The 19,934-nt window shown below is 38.8% G+C and overlaps 1 protein-coding gene across 2 annotated transcripts in view; it reads left to right on the plus strand.

Annotated features, from left to right (window-relative positions):
- LOC126258078 (E3 ubiquitin-protein ligase TRIM23-like) overlaps positions 1 to 19,696 on the plus strand; it is a 61,593-nt gene extending 41,897 nt beyond the window's left edge. For both annotated transcript variants that reach the window (XM_049955614.1, XM_049955613.1), the window contains exons 9-11: positions 2,302 to 2,427; positions 18,321 to 18,510; positions 19,434 to 19,696. In XM_049955614.1, coding sequence (XP_049811571.1) covers positions 2,302 to 2,427; positions 18,321 to 18,500 — 306 coding nt within the window. In that variant the 3' untranslated portion in view covers positions 18,501 to 18,510; positions 19,434 to 19,696. The remainder of the gene's footprint in view (positions 1 to 2,301; positions 2,428 to 18,320; positions 18,511 to 19,433) is intronic.
- Positions 19,697 to 19,934: the final 238 nt, after the last annotated feature.

The following is a 19,934-nucleotide window of genomic DNA, read 5'->3' on the forward strand; positions in this document are numbered from 1 at the left end:
TGGTGAGTAAGATGTATGAGACAGGCGAAATTCCCTCAGACTTCAAGAAGAATTTAATAATTCCAATATCAAAGAAAGCAGGTGTTGACAGATGTGAAAATTATCGAAATATCGGTTTAATAAGTCACAGGGCAATACTGACCCTACGACTTATCTTAGAAGAAAGATTAAGGAAAGGCAAACCTACGTTTCTAGCATTTGTAGACTTAGAGAAAGCTTTTGACAACGTTGACTGGAATACTCTCTTTCAAATTCTGAAGGTGGCAGGGGTAAAATACAGGGAGCAAAAGGCTATTTTCAATTTGCACAGAAACCAGATGGCAGTTATAAGAGTCGAGGGACATGAAAGGGAATCAGTGGTTGGGAAGGGAGTGAGACAGGGTTGTAGCCTCTCCCCGATGCTATTCAATCTGTATATTGAGCAAGCAGTAAAAGAAACAAAAGAAAAGTTCGGAGTAGGCATTAAAATCCATGGAGAAGAAATAAAAACTTTGAGGTTCGCCGATGACATTGTAATTCTGTCAGAGACAACAAAGTACGTGGAAGAGCAGTTGAACGGAATGGACAGTGCCTTGAAAGGAGGGTATAAGATGAACATCAACAAAAGCAAAACGAGGATAATGGAATGTAGTCGAATTAAGTCGGTTGATGCTGAGGGAATTAGATTAGGAAATGAGACACTTAAAGTAGAAAAGGAGTTTTGGTATTTGGGGAGCAAAATAACTGATGATGGTCAAAGTAGAGAGGATATAAAATGTGGACTGGCAATGGCAAGAAAGCATTTCTGAAGAAGAGAAATTTGTTAACATCGAGTATAAATTTAAGTGTCAGGAAGTCGTTTCTGAAAGTATTTGTATGGAGTGTAGGCATGTATGGAAATGAAACATGGACGATAAATAGTTTGGAGAAGAAGAGAATAGAAGCTTTCGAAATGTGGTGCTACAGAATAATGCTGAAGATTAGATGGGTAGATCACATAACTAATGAGGAGGTATTGAATAGAATTGGAGAGAAGAGAAATTTGTGGCACAACTTGGCTAGAAGAAGGGATCGGTTGGTAGGGCATATTCTGAGGCATCAAGGGATCACCAATTTAGTACTGGAGGGCAGCATGGAGGGTAAAAATCGTAGAGGGAGACCAAGAGACAAGTACACTAAGCAGATTCAGAAGGATGTAGGTTGCAGTAAGTTCAGGGAGATGAAGAAGCTTGCACAGGATAGAGTAGCATGGAGAGCTGCATCAAACCAGTCTCAGGACTGAAGACCACAACAACAACATACTTACCTACAACATACTGCCATTCATTAGACTAACACTAGGCTTTTTTTTTTCAGCAGTACTATTGGTTGCATGCATTTGTCAACAACATAGAGAAAGTTCTTAGTCTATTATTCTCATTGCTTGCTTGTACAGGTATTTCTTATCCTTTTTTTTTTTTTTCAGTCATTTGTGTTTAACTGTAGAACTGCTCTTTCTGCGTGCACCTGATACTAGCTGTATCACTAAAGCTCTAGATGATTTTTAATGTTCAAGCAGAGTTTCACAAAAGAATACTTTTTGCTAATAATAATATTTGGAATGAAAAGTAATAATAATATTTGGAATGAAAAGATAGATTTAAAGAAAAACAATGCACTAAGGGGGACACATCATGATATTTTCCCATTATACAGTTTATTGGTTAAGCTGAAACAAATATTTTATTAATTATGTCAGTTTTTGTGTTTGTTTACATTTTCAGGTATAATTCTCAAGGACTTTGTTTCATTTCATTTATAACGCATAAGATGTTGAGTTCATTTACACAATAGTAGGATGAAAAACAGAATTTTTTATTATAATGAATACAGAAAAAACCTAGGCTTAATTTATGAAACAACAGAGAATCAAACAGATTTTGATGACTTGCTCTCATAATATTTCAGTTGATAGACTTCTGGCCCTCTGCAATTTTTTCCACAAATTGTTTTAATTTTTCCACAAATTATTTTTACGTTGTTGAAGATTCAAGCATTGTATCATAACTCTCTGTTGATATCTGAAGATGGTCAGAAAACTGTGGACCAAAATATCTAGGCATCATGGTATGGACATTTGACAAATTGTCTGAAGTTCCATGTAAAAATCAGTAAGCCTGGAAATTTTTAAATGTCACAACTCCAGCCTTATATTACTTTATCTAGCACTTCTGTCCTTTCATTTTAATACTGAAGGTCTCTAGTCAGTTTTTGTATTTTTTCAAGTCATCTATGTTTTAATTATTTTCCACATTTGACATTAACAGTTTTTTTCCCCCTCAGGCTGTTGTTTTTGTGATTGATTCAAGTAATATATCACGACTTCCAGAAGCTCAAAATGAATTATCAAAATTGGTGTCTGAAAAGGAATTAAAGGATGCTTCTCTTCTGATATTTGCTAATAAACAGGTACGTACAACATTTAAACAGCAGATCTCTTTAAAAAGTTGTTGTAGATAAAGCACATTCTGCTACTCTGTAATAGTTCATGAAATGTTTATTGAACTATGTATTTTTAATTATGAGGTGCCTTTAACATGTGAATATAACAAGTGTTAGGCACAAATATGGAGTGAAGCGTACATGTGGGGCTTTTTTTTCCCCACTCCAGAGACTGGTTTGATACAGCTCTCCATGCTAGTCTGTCCTGTGCAAGCCTGTCTATTTCTTTCATATGTAATAAGACCCATATCCTCATGAACATGCTTACTGTAGACAAGTCTTGTGGTCTCTCTCTCTCTCTCTCTCTCTCTCTCTCTCTCTCTCTCTCTGCAGTGCAACCCCCCCCCCCCCAACACTCCATAATGCCAATGCCTCAGGCTGTGTACTATCATCTTGTACCTCTGACCTCTGAGACAAATATGGAAACCAGTTGAAAACTTATGTTGGTTACTATTGTGAAGGTCAATCCTTATTCCAGAATTTGAAATGTGTATTGCCCTTGTCTCAGTCATCAGTTTGAGATGCCAAGGATTTGACATACTCTGTCTGCACTAGTAAGTTTGCTCAAGGGAGAGAATAGATTAATACATTCTTTTCTACAAAAAAAATAAGATCTCATTATTTACATATTCACAACCCAAAAGCTGCCTAATAATTTCATTGTAAAATAGAAGTGTCATGCTTATATTCCATACACTGTGTGTTTGATTTATGGTGAGTATAAGTCATCTGACAATTTTTAATAATCTGTACTGAGTGTACTACAAATGTTTACTGATACTGAAATGATATGACATTAGTGAAGTGAGGGCTGCCAGTTGAACACACTTAAAAGTGCTGCTAAAGTTTGCTGAAATATCATTGTATATACAATATTCTTGTAAGTCACTAGCACCATTGCATTACTTACCAATATCTGTAATAACTGACTAATGCTAATAGTCTTACATTCACAGTAAATAGCAATTTGTTGCAAAATGTAATTCTCACACTGTCATTGAAATACATATATTTGTAAGTACATAAGTAATGAATATAATAGAGGGAAACATTCCACGTGGGAAAAATATATCTAAAAACAAAGATGATGTGACTTACCAAACGAAAGCGCTGGCAGGTCGATAGACACACAAACAAACACAAACATACACACAAAATTCAAGCTTTCGCAACCAACAGTTGCTTCATCAGGAAAGAGGGAAGGAGAGGGAAAGACGAAAGGATGTGGGTTTTAAGGGAGGGGGTAAGGAGTCATTCCAATCCCGGGAGTGGAAAGACTTACCTTAGGGGGAAAAAAGGACAGGTATACACTCGCACACACACACACACACACACATATCCATCTGCACATACACAGACACAAGCAGACATTTCTGTCTATATCATAAAATTGGCTTCCCCCCTAAGGAGAAAGCTCAGTGTTTTGTGTGGCAAGCAGAAACCAAATCACTAATTAATGAAAGTTTGTGTCCAATTATGGAAAGAAAGCAGCTGATGTCAAATTAATCGGACCATGGATGGAAACTTTTTTAGTAACAGGGTCTGTTCAGAAATGGACAAGCAACAGCAGACAACCTGTTTCGGAGACGACTGTGCAGCCAGTTCAGACTGCATTCATGAGGTCTCCACAGATATTGATTAGACAAGCTTCACGGAGCTTCAAGTGTCAAAGAGTACTGTGCAGAAAATAGTTCGCAAATATCTTAAATTTTATGCGTACAAGTAAAACATTGTTCAGAAACCACAACCAGATGATTGCCAAAAACATGAACAATTTGCAACTGATAAGCTGAACTGTTTGGATGAGGGAAATGATTTCTTGAAGTGTGTGTTTTTTTATGATGAGGCTACATTTCATGTCCATGGCTCAGTTAACTACTATAATGTATGGGTCTGGGGATCAGAAAACCCTCACATCGTATGAGAACACATTTGGGACAGTATGAATGTTAATGTGTGGTGCGGGTTAATGTCTGATTGAGTGATTGGCCCATTTTTCTTCTTCGAAAGTAACGTTAAGTGATTTGTTTACCTCCATTTGTTGGTGCTACAGGATATGTAAGACACTGTCACCTTTCACAGCAAGATGATGCTCCTCCTCATTAGGCTCTAGAAGTCTGTGATTCTCTTAATGAGACCTTCACCAACAGGTGGACTGTCAGAGACTGCCCACTGTCATGGCCCCCTACGGCACCTAACACTGCCCCTTTAGATTTCCTTCTATGGGGGTATGTGAAAGATATTGTGTACAAAACAGCAGTATGTTTTACTTGTACGCATACTGTGACACTGCAACAACGCATCTGAGATGCCACTGGCACAATGATGCCAGACACATTGTAGAATGTGCAGCAAGAGACTGAATACTGGCTTGATATTTTGCATGTTACCAGGGGTGCATATGCTGAAATCATTTAAATGTTGACCTTGACCAACCTTATAATCTTGCCTGCTGATAAAGGCTCCACCACTGTTTTTTGGACCGTAAGGATTACCTAGCAGAAGGACTCTGCCAGCTATCAGATTCATCCAGCTACAAATCCTGCCACAGTGACCCATTCCAGAAATCCAGCAGGATCTCCGGTCTCTCCTCAAATCTTTAGGCCCATCCCAGAACCTGTCCCTGGAGGTCATCTCTCTATTCATACTCCTACCTTCTAAATGCTTCCTAAAGTTCATAAACCCAACCAGCCAGGACACCCCATTGGGGCCAGTTACTGTGCCCCACTAACAGAATCTCTGCTCTCGTAGACCAACATCTCTGCCTATTACCCACAACCTACCCGCCTGTATAAAAGATACCAACCATTTCTTCCACCGACCATGCACAGTTCCTGTTCCTTTACCACATGGTGCTCTGCTTATCACTATTGATGCAGTCTCCCTTTACACCAACTTCCCTAATGGCCATGACCTTACCATTATTAAACACTATCGTTTCCAGTTGGATTCCAAGCCAACAGCCTCCTTCCTAGTCACCATGACCAACTATATCCTCACCCAAAATTACTTCTCCTTTAAAGGCATTACCTGGGGTACGGCTGTGGGCACCAGCATGGCACCATCCTATGCCAACCCATTCGTGGGCCATCTAGATCAATCCTCCCTAACCACCCAGAATCCCAAACCCCTCACCTATTTCAGATTCACTGACGACATTTTCGTGATCTAGATCGATGATGAGGACACCCTTTCCATATTCTTCCAGAACCTTGACACCTTCTCCCCCTTTTGCTTCACCTGGTCCTACTTGACCCAAAAAGCCACTTTCCTTGATGTTGCTCTCCACCTCAAAGACAACTACACCAGTACCTCTGCCCATATCAAACCTACCAACCACCAGCAATACCTGCACTTTGACAGCTGCCACACATTCCACACCAAGAAGACTCTCCCATAGTGTTTAGCCACACATGACCGTTGCATTTGCAGTGACTTGCGGTCCTTGGACCCAGTGTCTCACTGTGGCCATTACAGATTGTAATTACCCTCCCAACTTTGTACAAAAACATATCTACTGTGCCTTGTCTTTCCAGCCACCCACCACCTCCAAAAGTCCCACTGTCCAGCCAAAGAAGAGCATTTCCCTAGAACTCTGTACCACCCAGGACTGCAGCAACTGAATTACATTCTCCGCCAGGGTTTTGACTAACTCTCGTCATGCCCTGAAATGAGAAATGTTCTACTCACTATGCTTCCCACCCCTCCCACAGTGGTATTCTGCCACCCACCAAACCTACACTTTATACTCGTTCATCTTACACGACGCCTGCTCGCAACCCCTTGCCTCATGGCTCATATCCCTGCAATAGACCTAGATGCAAGACCTGTTCCAAACATCCTCCCATCTACTACAGTCAGGTCACAAACACCACATATCCCCTCAAAGGCAGGGCAACTTATGAAACCAGTCATGATCTACAAGCTAAGCTGCAACCAGTGTGTTGCATTTTACGTGGGCATGACAACCAAGAAGCAGTCTGTCGGCGTGAATAGCCACTGACAAACTGTGGCCAAGAAGCAACTGGACCATCCCGTTGCTGAGTACACCGCCCAACACAACACTCTTCATTTCAATGACTGCTTCAAAGCCTGTGCATCTGTATCCTTCCCACCAACACCAGCTTTTCTGAATTGCACAGGTGGAAACTCTCCCTACAATATTTCCTACATTAATTACACTGCATTGTTGCAGTGTCACAGTATTAGGAATTGATGTTTTGTACACAATGTCTTTCACATACCCCCATAGAAGGAAATCTAAAGGGACAGTGTTAGGTGCTGTAGGGGGCCATGGCATTGGGCAGTCTCAGACAGTCTACCTGTTGGCGAAGGTCTCATGAAGAGAATCACAGACTTGTAGAACCTAATGAGAAGGAGCATCACCTTGCTGTGAAAGGTGACAAGTGTCTTGCACATCCTGTAGCACCAACATTTGTAGGTAGACAAATCACTTAACGTTACTTTCGAAGAAGAAAAATGAGCCAATCACTCAATCACACATTAACCTGCACCTTACATTAACATTTGCACTGCCTCAAATGTGTTCTCATACGACGTGAGGATTTTCTGATCCCCAGATCCATATATTATGACAATTAACTGAGCCACGAACATGAAATGTAGCCAAATCATAAAAACACACACGCTTCAAGAAATCATTTTCCTCATCCAAACAGTTCAGCTTATCCGTTGCAAATTATTCGTGTTTTTGGCAATCATCTGGTTGTAGTTTCTGAAAAATGTTTTACTTGTACGCATAAAATTTAAGATATTCACGAACTATTTTCTACACTGTACTCTTTGGCACTTGAAGCTCCGTGAAGCTTGTCTAATCAATTTTTGTGGAGACCTCGTGAATGCAGTCTGAACTGGCTTCACAGTCTTCTCCGAAACAGGTTGTCTGCTGTTGTTTGTCCATTTCTGAACAGACCCCGTTGCAAAAAAAGTTTCCATCCATGATCTGATTAATCTGACATCAGCTGCTTTCTTTCCATAGTTGGACACAAACTTCCATTAATTAGTGATTTGGTTTCTGCTTGCCACACAAAACACCGAGCTTTCTCCTTAGGGGGAGCCATTTTTATGATATACCTCACATGGTGCTCCTTGTAGCAAAAGTGTTGAATGAGACAGTGCTGTACAGAAACGTCATGGGTTCGCTAGTAGACCTGTAACAAAAAACAAATGTTACCATCATAAACATAATTTATATTTTATCTTGAAATCAGGGTAAACTTTCATGGACACCCTGTACAACATGAACAGCAAGGGTCCCAACACACTTCTCTGGAGCACACCTGAAGTTACTGCTACATATGATAAAGAGTCTCCATCCAAGATTACATGCTGTTTCCTTCCTATCAAGAAATTCTCAGTCTAGTCACAGATTTTGCTTGATACCCCATTTGATCTTACTTTTAACAATAAGGATGGATGTGGTACTGAGCCAGACGCATTTCAGGAGTCAAGAAATACTGCATCTATCTGACTGCTTTGATCTAACAGGACCGCATGTTAGTTGGATTTTGCATGATCTGTGATTTCAGAATCCATATTGGTTGCCATGGAGTAGGTCATTCTGTTAAAGAAACCCCATTACGTTTGCACTCAGAATAGATTGTAAGATTCTACAGTATGTCATGGGTCACTTCTGCTATCCTTCTTGTAGACAGGTGTGACCTGTGCTTTCTTCCAACTATGGGGCATTGTGTTTTGTTCAAATATCTATGATAATTTATAGTTCGAAGAGGACCTGACTCAGCTGCATGTTCAGTGTAGAATCTGACTGAGATTCCATCAGACTTTGGGGTTCTGCACAGTTTTAATGATTTCAGCTGTTGAGAATTTATTGACACTAATACCTATTTCACTCATCTTTTCAATGGTACAAGAATTAAATTGGGGTGGTACTCTTGAGTTTTCCTTTGTAAAGGAATATTTGTAAACAGAATTAAACATTTCTACTTTTGCTTTGTTATCTTCAGTTTCAATTCCTGTCTTATCCGTTAGTAACTGAATGCTAACTTTGGTGCCACAAACAGTCTTTACATTCGATCAGAATTTCTGTGGGTTTTGTGATAGATCATTTAATAATATTCTGCTACACTGGTCATTGAAGGCTTCACACATTACTCTCTTAGCAGTCAAACACGTTTCATTCAGCATCTCCTATTATGCAGTAATCTCTGTTCCTTCAGAAGTTTCTTTAAGGTGACTGTATACAGTGGAGGGAACCTCCCATTGTGAACCATTCTGCTGGGTACATATCTGTTTAGTGCATGGTCCGCTATTCTTTTAAACTGGAGCCATAGTTCCTCTTCATGCTCTTGCCCTCTGCTGAATGGTTCAAGTTTCTCATTGAGATATGTCGCTACTGCTTTTTTATCTAGTTTACTGATTATATATACCTTTCTACTTGTTTCAGTTGTCCTTTGTATGTACTTTGGTAATCATTGTTGCCTCAATTGCACTATAGTCACTGACACCAGTTTGACACGCATATCCTCAAAGAGGTTGCCATTACGTCCAGTATATTCCCATTGTGAGTGGGTGTCCAAAGTACCTGTTCTAGGTAGTTTTCAGAGAAGGCATTTAGTTGTGTTTTACAGGATGTCTAATCATATCCCGTCACTAACAAAACTGTAATCTTTCCAGTTGATTTGGGAACTTACACACAAGCGAATTAAGATTTTTCTTTAAAGTTTTTGTTTACATCGTGAAATGAGGCTGGTGGGTGGTAGATGGATCCAGTCTATTTTATGCCCACCCATGATACTGAGTCTTGCCCAGCCAGTCTTGCATGCACTTTCAATATTTATCTCAATGTATACACTATCTGCATTTCCCGTCTGCTTATCCTTTGTATATACACTTAAATTTTCCCCAAAAATCTCACTGTTATCAATTTCAGGTTTCAACCAGCTTTCTGTGCCTAATATTAATTGAGTTGCTTTTCAAGAGGTCTTCAAACTCTGGCTCTTTGTTAGGAATGCTGAATACTTTGGCAGTTAACTGCTTGCCTGTGTGATTCGAGGGTGGGAGTGGGGCTAGGGGCAGTCCTCTGAATCTTAACTAATACTTTTGGGTCTCCTACACCTGTTGTTATATGGACGGGATAGAGACCTGTTTAATCTAAAAACAACCTTTTGAGCATCCCACACTCAGTCAGCTACCTGGGTAGCAGCCTGTGATGTGTAGTGCATGCGTGGTCCATTTAGTGAGACCCTACAGTTCTCAATGCTCTGACACAAGTTGAGGGGTTGCAGCCTAGCTTGTGAGAGAATCTTCGAATCTGGTTTTATCCTTCCACTCAACAGCTAGTCTGCAGCTAGTGGCTAGCATTGCTGCCTCTGGATCACTGGGTCCCAGGTTCGATTCCCGGCCGGTTGGGGATTTTCTCCACCCGGGGACTGGGTGTTTGTGTTGCCCTCATCATTTCATCATCATTCATGAAAGTGGTGAGACTGGACTGTGTAAAGACTGGGAATTTGTATGGGCACTGATAACTGCACAGTTAAGTGCCCCACAAACCAAACATCATCATCATCATCTTCCACTCAACTCAAAACCAGAGGACAATGATCAGTTCTGGGGACAGTACTACAAATTGTGAGCTTTGTTGAAACTCCATCATGTGCAAGGCTGATCTTCTCAACCTCCTCTGCCAGTCGCTGGAATGATCCAAGTATGTCCTCGGAGCCCAGATGACAGGCATCTTTCTTCCAATGTACACGATGATCTGCAGCTGGTTTCACCCTGTCCCTTCAGTGGCTGCCAGAATAGCCTCTTCAACATGTTGAATGAAGCTCCCAGGTGTACATTCCCTAAGAAGCACCATTATTTGCCGTATGTTTGAACTGCCGATGATTAATAGACCCCTACCCTTTTGCGTTTGCTTCCTCTTGACACAGGACAAAACGGATTTCCCCAAAACAGGCGAAGTGAGTGTCAGTGGCTCAGTTTCAGTGAAAGACAGCACCTTGAATTTGTTGGTTAGGGGAATTAGTATATTGCCCTGAGTCCAGTGTGGTCCCTGTCTACCCTGAACAGGACTCCTATATCTACCTTTGACATGCCACTCGCAGTCAAGTGGATTAGTAGTGACAATCACCTACTTCCTTCAGATGAGACAGGAGCCATTGCTCATTCTGGTTCACAGATGAGACAGGATCCATTGCTTATTCAGGTTCACAATGAAATAGTTGTTTCATTGCCCATGTTTGGCAGAGTGTTGATTTTTTTAAAATTCTTTTTAACTGTGGCAGTGAGAGTACTTTATTCCAATTAAAACAGACAATACCTCCTGGAGACTCAGTAGGTTCTTTTTTATTTTAGGAAAGGCTCATTGCCGACTGTTCTTATATGGCTGTGTAACTCAGTAAAATAGTTTTATGTATCATCTGATAAATTGAAATACTGGGTCTCTTTCCAGCATTTTGTAATACAAAACAACTATTTTTCTGTTACTGTAATAACTCTGAATGTATTGATGTATTAATATAATTATGCTTATAACCCACGAAATCACTAGTCACAATGCGGAATGATCCATGCAACAGTACCAGTTTTCCTGGGTGACAGTGGCAGAATTAGGGACTCATATGCACCATCTTATCTTCAATCATCTCAGCTCTCTCTGATGGTCTTATTTGTGATGACTTTGTGATACTTATTATTTTCTGGACACTGATCTGGACTTTGTTATTCCCTGTCATCAACATTTGGCTTGTGCACGAACATGTCTGTTTCTCTAATGTGTGCTGTCACTGTGCTCTGATTGACTGCATGTAGTGTCTTTTGTGAGCAAACCAACATTGTGTGCAGAAACTGAGAGAGTCATTCGTATTCGAGTGCAGAAACTTAGTGTTCTTCAGCATGAAACTAACATTTCAATTATTCAGTAAGTTGGCAGACTACTTAATGACCCAGAAGTATGCTAAAGTATTTGTTTATGTTTAATTCAAGAAGATTAGGGACCTGTTATATTCTGTGATTTATATGTACTTAACTGGTGTTCAATAAAACCCGTAATGTTGAAGAAGCAGACTTACAGGTACAACAGCTGTTACCTTGGGATGTTTCTGAATTGAAGTTCTCAGCATTCAGAACCTCTATTCTTGTGTATTATCAGCCCTAAACTGTAAAGGAGAAAAACATATTCTATTTACTCCAGTCAGCAAAAGACATAAGCAGAGGGAACATGAAGTATTTGCAGTAGGGGTGGGGGGAGATGAGCTTATTATTCTATTGGAAGAGTTGCAGATCTCTGAAAAGAGAAGTGTTGTGTTACTGTTTTAAGGTAACATCTTCTTTGTATATATTAAATGGAAAAAGAAAGAGATGCTTTCTTTATCAAGCAAAACACATGTTAAAGGAAATTAGTATATTTTGCAGAAAGCAGCGTAGCATCTTTTTTGTGGTAAGCTGCTCCTGAAAAATATGTCAATTATGACACTAGCTGTACACTGATCCCTGTTGGGAAATTTCCAGCTGTTTCTTAGACATAGTACTGTTCATCGAATAGCAGGTGCAGTGACCAGTGGATAGACATATAGAACAGATGGCCAAATTCTTCAGATTTAGAATGTGTGTGCACGCTCCTTCAATCAGAGATATCAACATCACATTCAAATTATCTGCCATTACTAATGTGCCACAAGAAAGCATTAGTTCGCTTGTAGTTTTCCTTTGGTATGGTAGGCATACATTATCAGACAGTGCAAGCAACCTAACCCTATTTAACTATCACTGGCTGCAGCAGCAATAATGCTTTCTGCCCATATTGGCAACCAACCTATTGTTTTCTCAAACCCTAATGAAGGCGCAGGTGACAGCCAAATTGGCAGCATTGTAGCTTCAAATGAGAAACACCAAATAATAGGTAGTTTTAATCAGAATCTAGTGATCCATTCTTTCATTGAATATTAGTTGCCATCCAGGACTTTCCATCAATACATGATTCATATTTCAGAATGTTACTGTGCCGCCAGTGAGAAATAACCAATAGGCTGTGATGATTTCAGTGTAGCTTTTCTAAAAGACTCTGGTAGGAGAATTAATCTAAAAATATTGTGTCCATAAATTTTGCATCAGTAGTAATTTTTCTAACACCTGTAAAGCAAGGTAGTGAAGCCCTTACTCATCTTCTAAACAAAATTGAGACTAGGAAGACACATGTTTACTTAGTAGTGAGTACACTGCTTGGTTGCAATGGCACCAAGATGACATAAACAAAGTAGTACAATCCAACACAGAAGAACCTATGTGTAGACCAGTAAGGCTTTAATGATACCAGTAACACTTTTTCTTCTAAATAATCTGCAAAAGACATAGCAAAAGTAAACTTAGGTCAGATGTTGATATTAAATCTCATTTTTTGGTGAACTTTTATTATTATTTGAATGTTGCCTTCCTAAAAACATTAATAAAAAATTACATCACAAGCCTGGATCATTAACAGTATTGAAGTACCTTGTAAATAGAAATGGGAATGTTGCTTATAACATCTACAAAACGTAAAGTTTCAGTTATAATTACAAGCTCAAAAATTCATTCAGCAGTATAAAGCTTTATTTTTCTTTTATTTTTTAATGCAACATTAATAATCCAAGCAGGGTCAAACCTTCTTACATTACAGTCAAATGAGAGCAAGGTAGTGTCGCTGTTAAGTTGATTGAGAGTGTTGTAAATGATTGTTCACAAATGCGACATCCCTTATCAATGATTTCGTAAATCAAATTAAAGAAATGATGTCTAGTATTTCAGAAGAATCAGTGAAACATCATGACGTAAATGCAGTTTCCACAAAATTTAATCAGTGTGAATACTTGCCCACTATTGTTTGTGGAATGCAGATAATTACAAGTTGTTCTACAAATGGAAGTCTTAACCAGACTCGTGGTGTCTCCTACATAATATACTCAGAAGTAGCTCTGTCATAATAACTAAATATCTTTACTTAAATATTTAATGACACTAGCTCACTGCAGTTCCCAACAAATCTTAAAATAGGCCATTGTTAAATTTCTTTATAATGAAACGACTGGATAAATGTCAGTAATAGCTAACAGTTTTCATCATTGACTTTGTGTTCAAACATGATTTTAGTCCCATATTGATACTTGGTGAAAACAGCTTAGATTTCGTAGGACTGATGAATTAAAAATGCCATTTGCAGTGCTAGTGGGTATTATTTGAGCTTCCAAGGCCTTTAATGGCTGATACTTTGTCATGAGAAATGTTATCTTTGTAATCAGTGATGTAGGAAATGACTTGAGATGTGTGAATTTTAACAAAATTCATCTAGAAAGTTATACAAAATAATTAAACTAATGTAGGACTTGTTTGTCTGACTGAAATTAAATCATCAATGAAGTTCTGCAAAATTAAATATTATAGCCACTACCATTTCTCATTTGTGTCAGCAACTTTTCATTGAATAACAAGCATAACCAATCCTCATTATCCCTGACAGAGTACAACTAAACAGTTGAAGAAAAGTCGTGATTTAACTGGAACATGGGCAATTAAAGTAACATTAAACCAATTTAAGGATACAGGTAATGACCAAAAATAAGAAACCCATCGAGAAATTGAAAAGGATGAGAAAGCAAGAGTTAAAAGCTGGGGAAAGTGGCAGCTTGACGTCAAAAAACACATTAAATAAATGCTTAAGATTAGAAAGTATGAGGTTCATTCAAATGAAACCTGTTCAGTGTGTCTGCCTTTGCCTTGCTCCTAAGGTGGCACCACGTAACTGCGGGTACGATGGCGCCATCTGTTAGTAGAGAGACTGATGCATGTGCACCGTTTGATGTTGCATAGTGCCAATGTGGTTTCACACTGAAGAGAAAGCGGTCACACAAGTTACTGTCCGCTACCGAACATGCAGGCGAGTAGCAGGAACAACAAGGAGTGATTTGATTTTAGGCGGCAGATGGAGTTGGATGCCAGGAAATCAAGCTTCTTTACAGAACCTTAGACAAGCCATCAAGTCGAAATGCCGAGGCATGTTGTCCAATGGCGTTATCCTCCTGCATGATAATGCCCACCCACACACAACCTATGCAGTGAAGACAACATTGCAGCAGCTTTGGTGGGAAACACTGGAACATCCAACCTTTCACTGTGCAACTTAATGAGTTTGGACCTGTAAAACAAGCTGTTCGTGGACATCGATTCGCAATGGATGACGAAGTGTATGACTGGGTCCTGGCCTGGATCCGACAGCAGCCTAGTAGCTTCTTCAATGATGGAATCGACCAGCTAGTATTGCAATGGGATAAATGTGCCAACAATTTTGATGACTATTTTTGAGTATGTGTACTGTGTATAACTACATTTTTGAGTTAATAAAATCGTTACCGTTACTTTACACTAGTGACTGGGTTTCATTTGAATGCTCCTTATAATAATAGTCTTGAGGAATGGAGAAAAAATTAAATGATGGGAAAAAAGTAAAAATGTAATTGTAAACTGAAGAAAATGCCAATGGCCTTGTCATAGAGGTAACACCGGTTCCTGTGAGATCACCAGAGTTAAGCATTGTCGAGCTTGGCCAGCACATGGATGGGTCACTGCCCGGGTCTGTTGAGGAGTGTTGGCAAGTGGGGTGCACTCAGCCATTGTGAGGCCAATTGAGGAGCTACTTGATTGAGAAGTTGTGGCTCTGATAACGAAAACTGACAATGTCTGAGAGAGCAGTGTGCTAACCACGTGCCCCTCCATATCCACAACCAGTAATGTCTACTGGCTGAGGATGATACTGCAGTCGGTAGGTACTGTTGGCCCTTATGAGGCTTGTTTGCCTGGGGAGAGAGGGAGAGAAGAACTGAAGAAAATAGGGAAGATTTCAAAAGTTCTATTAAAGTCAAATGATGTGAAGAATCATAATGGAGTCTGATAAGGGGTATCTGTAGGTGAGGGCGCACCTTATAGGAGCTATGACAACAGTGGCAGCCATTTTAAAATCCGCCATCTTGGATTTGTGTGACATGTTTCAAATGGGAAGGGGGTCACGTGGCAGATCATTTTGAAGAGCCTTTTTCTCATGAATACACATGTGAAATCTGTTTTAAGAGATCTTTCTTTGTCTAGGAGATATGACCCATTAAAGTTTAGGACATTTCTCATAGTCGGCATTACAGCATAAGCTTAATATGACCTCCATTGTGGTGAACACACAATTGGAGTCATTTTTTGACAGTCCTGTTGCATATGTGAGTCAAGAAAGGCCCATGCCTCGACAGTACACCAGCAGAGATGGGCTGCATTGTTGATTTTTACATCATACACAATTGATTTCAAATGTCCACACAGATAAAAGTCAGCAGGTGGTAGACCAGGGGACTGTGGTGACCATTCGATAGGACATCTCCTACCTATCCAGTGACGTCCAAACTGTTCATCCAGAAACTATCTGACTTCGGTAGCATTGTGGATACATGTGCCATCGTGTTGGTAGAAAGTTGGGAAATCACCCTGGCAAGTAAACAGCATTGGAAGCACATAACCACAGAGCATTCAACATTCCATCGATAAACACCAGCCCAACGATTCTTGTGCCCCAAATCCCACACTAAACCATCACTTTTTCACAGCCAGCACCTTTTTAGGAATCCACTCGAGGAGTTTGCTACTGACCAGTAATGATGATCCTGTTTGTTTACTTATCCTTGAAAATAAAAAATAGCATTGTCACTGAACAACACCTGTTGTATGCAGTTTGTGATTCCTGCTATTACACTGTTCCAGAGCCCATTCTGCAAACTGCACCCGCCGGTCAGGATCATCCTCCAAGGGTTGATGTTGCATCTTTAACTTGTACTGGTGCCATTGGTGTGTGTGCAATACAAGCAGGATTGAACAGTGTCTGACACTGGATATTGTTGATAACTGGCACCTGCTGCACTGTAGACTTTTCACAAATGATGCCAAACTGATGTTCCAGTGTCCTTGTCGGTGGCTGTTCTCGGATGTCCACTTTACGGCTTGTCCACCACAGAACCCGTTGCACAAAATTTGTCCAATAACTTGAATATTGTCATATGTGAAATGTCATTCCCCTTGGGGTGCCAGGCATTAAAGTCAAGAGCAATAATGCTGGCTGGCACTCCGTCCACCACTCATTAACACAATTTCAAGATGTTCCTGCTGTGTAAGTGCCATTGTGGATCACCTGCAACAATAAACTGAATTTATCACCTCTCACAGTTTTAAACTTTAACAGGTCATAACTCATACACAGATAAAGATATCTTAAAACAGATTTCTCATTTGTCTTCCTGAGAAAGAGACAGTTCAAAATGATGTGCCACATGACCCCCTTCCCATTTGAAACACATCACCCAAATCCAAGATGGCGGATTTCAAAATGGCCGCCTTTGTTGTCATAGCTGCTCTAAGTTGTGCCCCCACCTACAGATACCCTATACCGTACACCATTATGATTCCTCACACTGTTCGACTTTTATAGGGGTGCATCCAGTCTTTTGCCTCACCCTGTACTGTGGTTTTTGTGTAAAAATACTCAGATATACACAACAGGTAAATGAAGTAAGTAACAAGGACTGTAAACAGTGGAGTAACAGAAAAAAAAAATAAAAGTAAAAATTATGAAACATTGATAAAGAGAAGAATCTTCTAAATGAAACTGAGTTCAAATAAATGTACAAAAACTTCTACGTATGAGTTGGCAAGCAGCACAAATACAAGTTAAAGGTAACAAAAACACCAGATTTGAGAACCTGAAAACCTTTTTCTGAAGAGAGAGAAAAGAGTTGGTAGAAATTATATTATTCCGTAGTTATACTACTTGTATTTTTCTGCTTTCCTATGCTACTATGTCATGGAAGTCTCTCTTTTACATGTACACACTTTTTGTTTAAGTTTTAATATATTTATCAACAATACAGCTATTAGATGAAACGTATTTTAAAGAAAAAAGAGCCATAGTTGATAGCCACAACATATATTCATAGATGACAGAGTAAACATCATGAGAAAGGATACTTATTCCCTTCATAAAAATAAAATAGCTATGACAATCTCTTTGAAGTATGGCTTGTGCAATGTGCCATATTACTTACTCTAATATTCTACACTGTCTCTGGCAAAAACAGCAGTGTGTAATACTCTGTTATTGAGTGTGTTTTGTAAATAACCAAGGTTATTGCCTTCACCCTCCCATACCAATGTTTTCAATATCCAAAGAATAAAACTGCTTCATCTACTCATTGCAGTTTTGCTACCTAATTGGTTTTATGTGAATTGACACATCTCAGTTTTGTGCTCTGCCTTTAGTGACACATCATTGACAGGATATTAAACTTTAATCTGTCTTCCATTGCTATTTAAAGTTCATTGTTATTGACTTCCTTTCTATTTACAATTTCCATTTCTTTTTTACTTTCTTGCCTTCTCATTTTTATTTTCCACCCATGGTTTCTTTGAGGTTTATATCTCATCTTTTATTAATTGATTTAAATGTGATAATTATTGGTACAAGACACTATAAAATTTGAACCTCAAATATTGGCTTATTGTTATTTCTGACTGCTTTCTTGCTTCTTTGTTTCATGCAAAGTGATGGTCATTGTAACTTTTTCTTTTGGTTCAGCTACTGCATATCCTACCCTGTCCTGTTGCTTTCTTTTATTCATTTTCTCATGATAAAGTATGTGCTGTGTTTTTACTGTTTTGGTTAGTAATTTTCATTATGCCTCCTCTGTTACGTGTATACTGTATATGTATGAAATCTTCTTATGCTACAGAAACCATAGCAGTTCCTGATTAGGCACATGGATGAGTGATGTATCAGTGGCTGTTTTCTAGCAATATTTATTTATTTTTTGTTGCAGGACCTAGAGGGCTGCCTTTCTGTGGAACAGCTGACAGAGCAGTTGGGATTGTCCAAGCTATGCTGTACACGATCTTGGCATATCCAAGCATGTGATGCGCAGAGTGGTACAGGGCTGCATGATGGACTGGAATGGCTGTCACGCCAGCTAGTGGCCTCTAGTGTTCTTGATGTCAACTGACTGTATCCCAGTAAGTATTGAGTTTTTATCCATTTAATTTTTAACTCCTATGAAATTCTAATGATGAAAGAGAGAAATAATGTCTCATCTTCCGCAAAAATACTAGAAACTGTAGCAGTAAATGCTGTCTCTTGATGTAGGTCAAACTTTTTAAATGTTTGACAACATTTACATATGTCGTTATCTTCTTTTAATTACTTTATTCAGTGTAAAACTTTTTGTAATTTAGCTCAGGACATGAGCCAAGTTGACACAGTCTCTTGGATTCTTGAAGTTAGTGCTGGGTCAGTTCTTTGTGTAAAGAAGTAGTTCACAGGGAATGGAGACATTAACTTAAGAAGTTAAATGTTTACACAGAATTGGTTTTTCAAGTTCTTTGTTCATTTTAGCATCACTGTAAATACTTAAAAAAAGAAAAAAAATTGAAGTTCATTGTCAGTGGTCTTTAAGACAGTGTACACCATATCATTCTGGCTATTTCACGTCATAATTTGGTTTCTGTCCGCTCTTTTCATCTCATCATCATCATCACCACCACTGTTGATTCATACTAGGAAATACAAGTTCATTTTTTTCTGTGGATGTGAATAAGCTAACATAAAATATATGAAGAAATTCAGAACACAAAGAGGGATAGTGGTGCTATTACATACATTTCAAAGGTTCACTAAATATGTGCTTGAAATCTAAATTCACAAATTTTTGGGTCATGGCCTTATTATGTCACATTATGGACAGCTTGCTTACATAATATTGCATTTGCATTCATTCATTGTGTTCAGATCTTTTTGCAATCATGCTGAGACATTTTCTGAAAACCATACTTTTTTGTTGTCAGTTAATCCAGTTGCTTCGAAAATGTAATAAGTGTGTCATTATAAAACATGAATATGTGCGTATTTGCATGAAATGTAGGCGCAATATTTGTTTCAGATCCTTGACGGAAACATCAACATATAGACTGGGGGACATGGAACATCTAATTTGAGGATATTCCATGGTTTGTTATTTGTGAACATTTGTGATATTATGTGTTAAAGTTGTGTTGTATGCATGTTTCGAGGTAGTTCATGTGTATAGAATGTGATCCTATAAATTTTTCAGAATAGTGGAATGTTCGTGTCAAAAAATACTCATTCAGTGTGTGCTACAATTTGGTGTATTTGTAAAAATAATAAAACTGTATTTAGACAGTCTCCCTGCAAGTTCTTTATTTTGCCAGACATCCTCAAGAGTATGTATATAATTGTTTAGAAATTTTTCTTGAAACTGAATTTGGTACAAAAAAAGGGATTTCAGTGTAAACTTCTTCTTCTTTTTTGTTCTCTTAAAAATAAGAGTGTCTTAGAAATAAATGTGTAGTCTAAGAATTTATAATTAATTGCTAACTAGAGAATCACTATTTTTATAACTGCCAACAGTTTTGATTTCATG

Source organism: Schistocerca nitens, chromosome 1 (genome assembly GCF_023898315.1).
Source record: "Schistocerca nitens isolate TAMUIC-IGC-003100 chromosome 1, iqSchNite1.1, whole genome shotgun sequence".
NCBI classification, from domain to species: Eukaryota; Metazoa; Arthropoda; class Insecta; order Orthoptera; family Acrididae; genus Schistocerca; species Schistocerca nitens.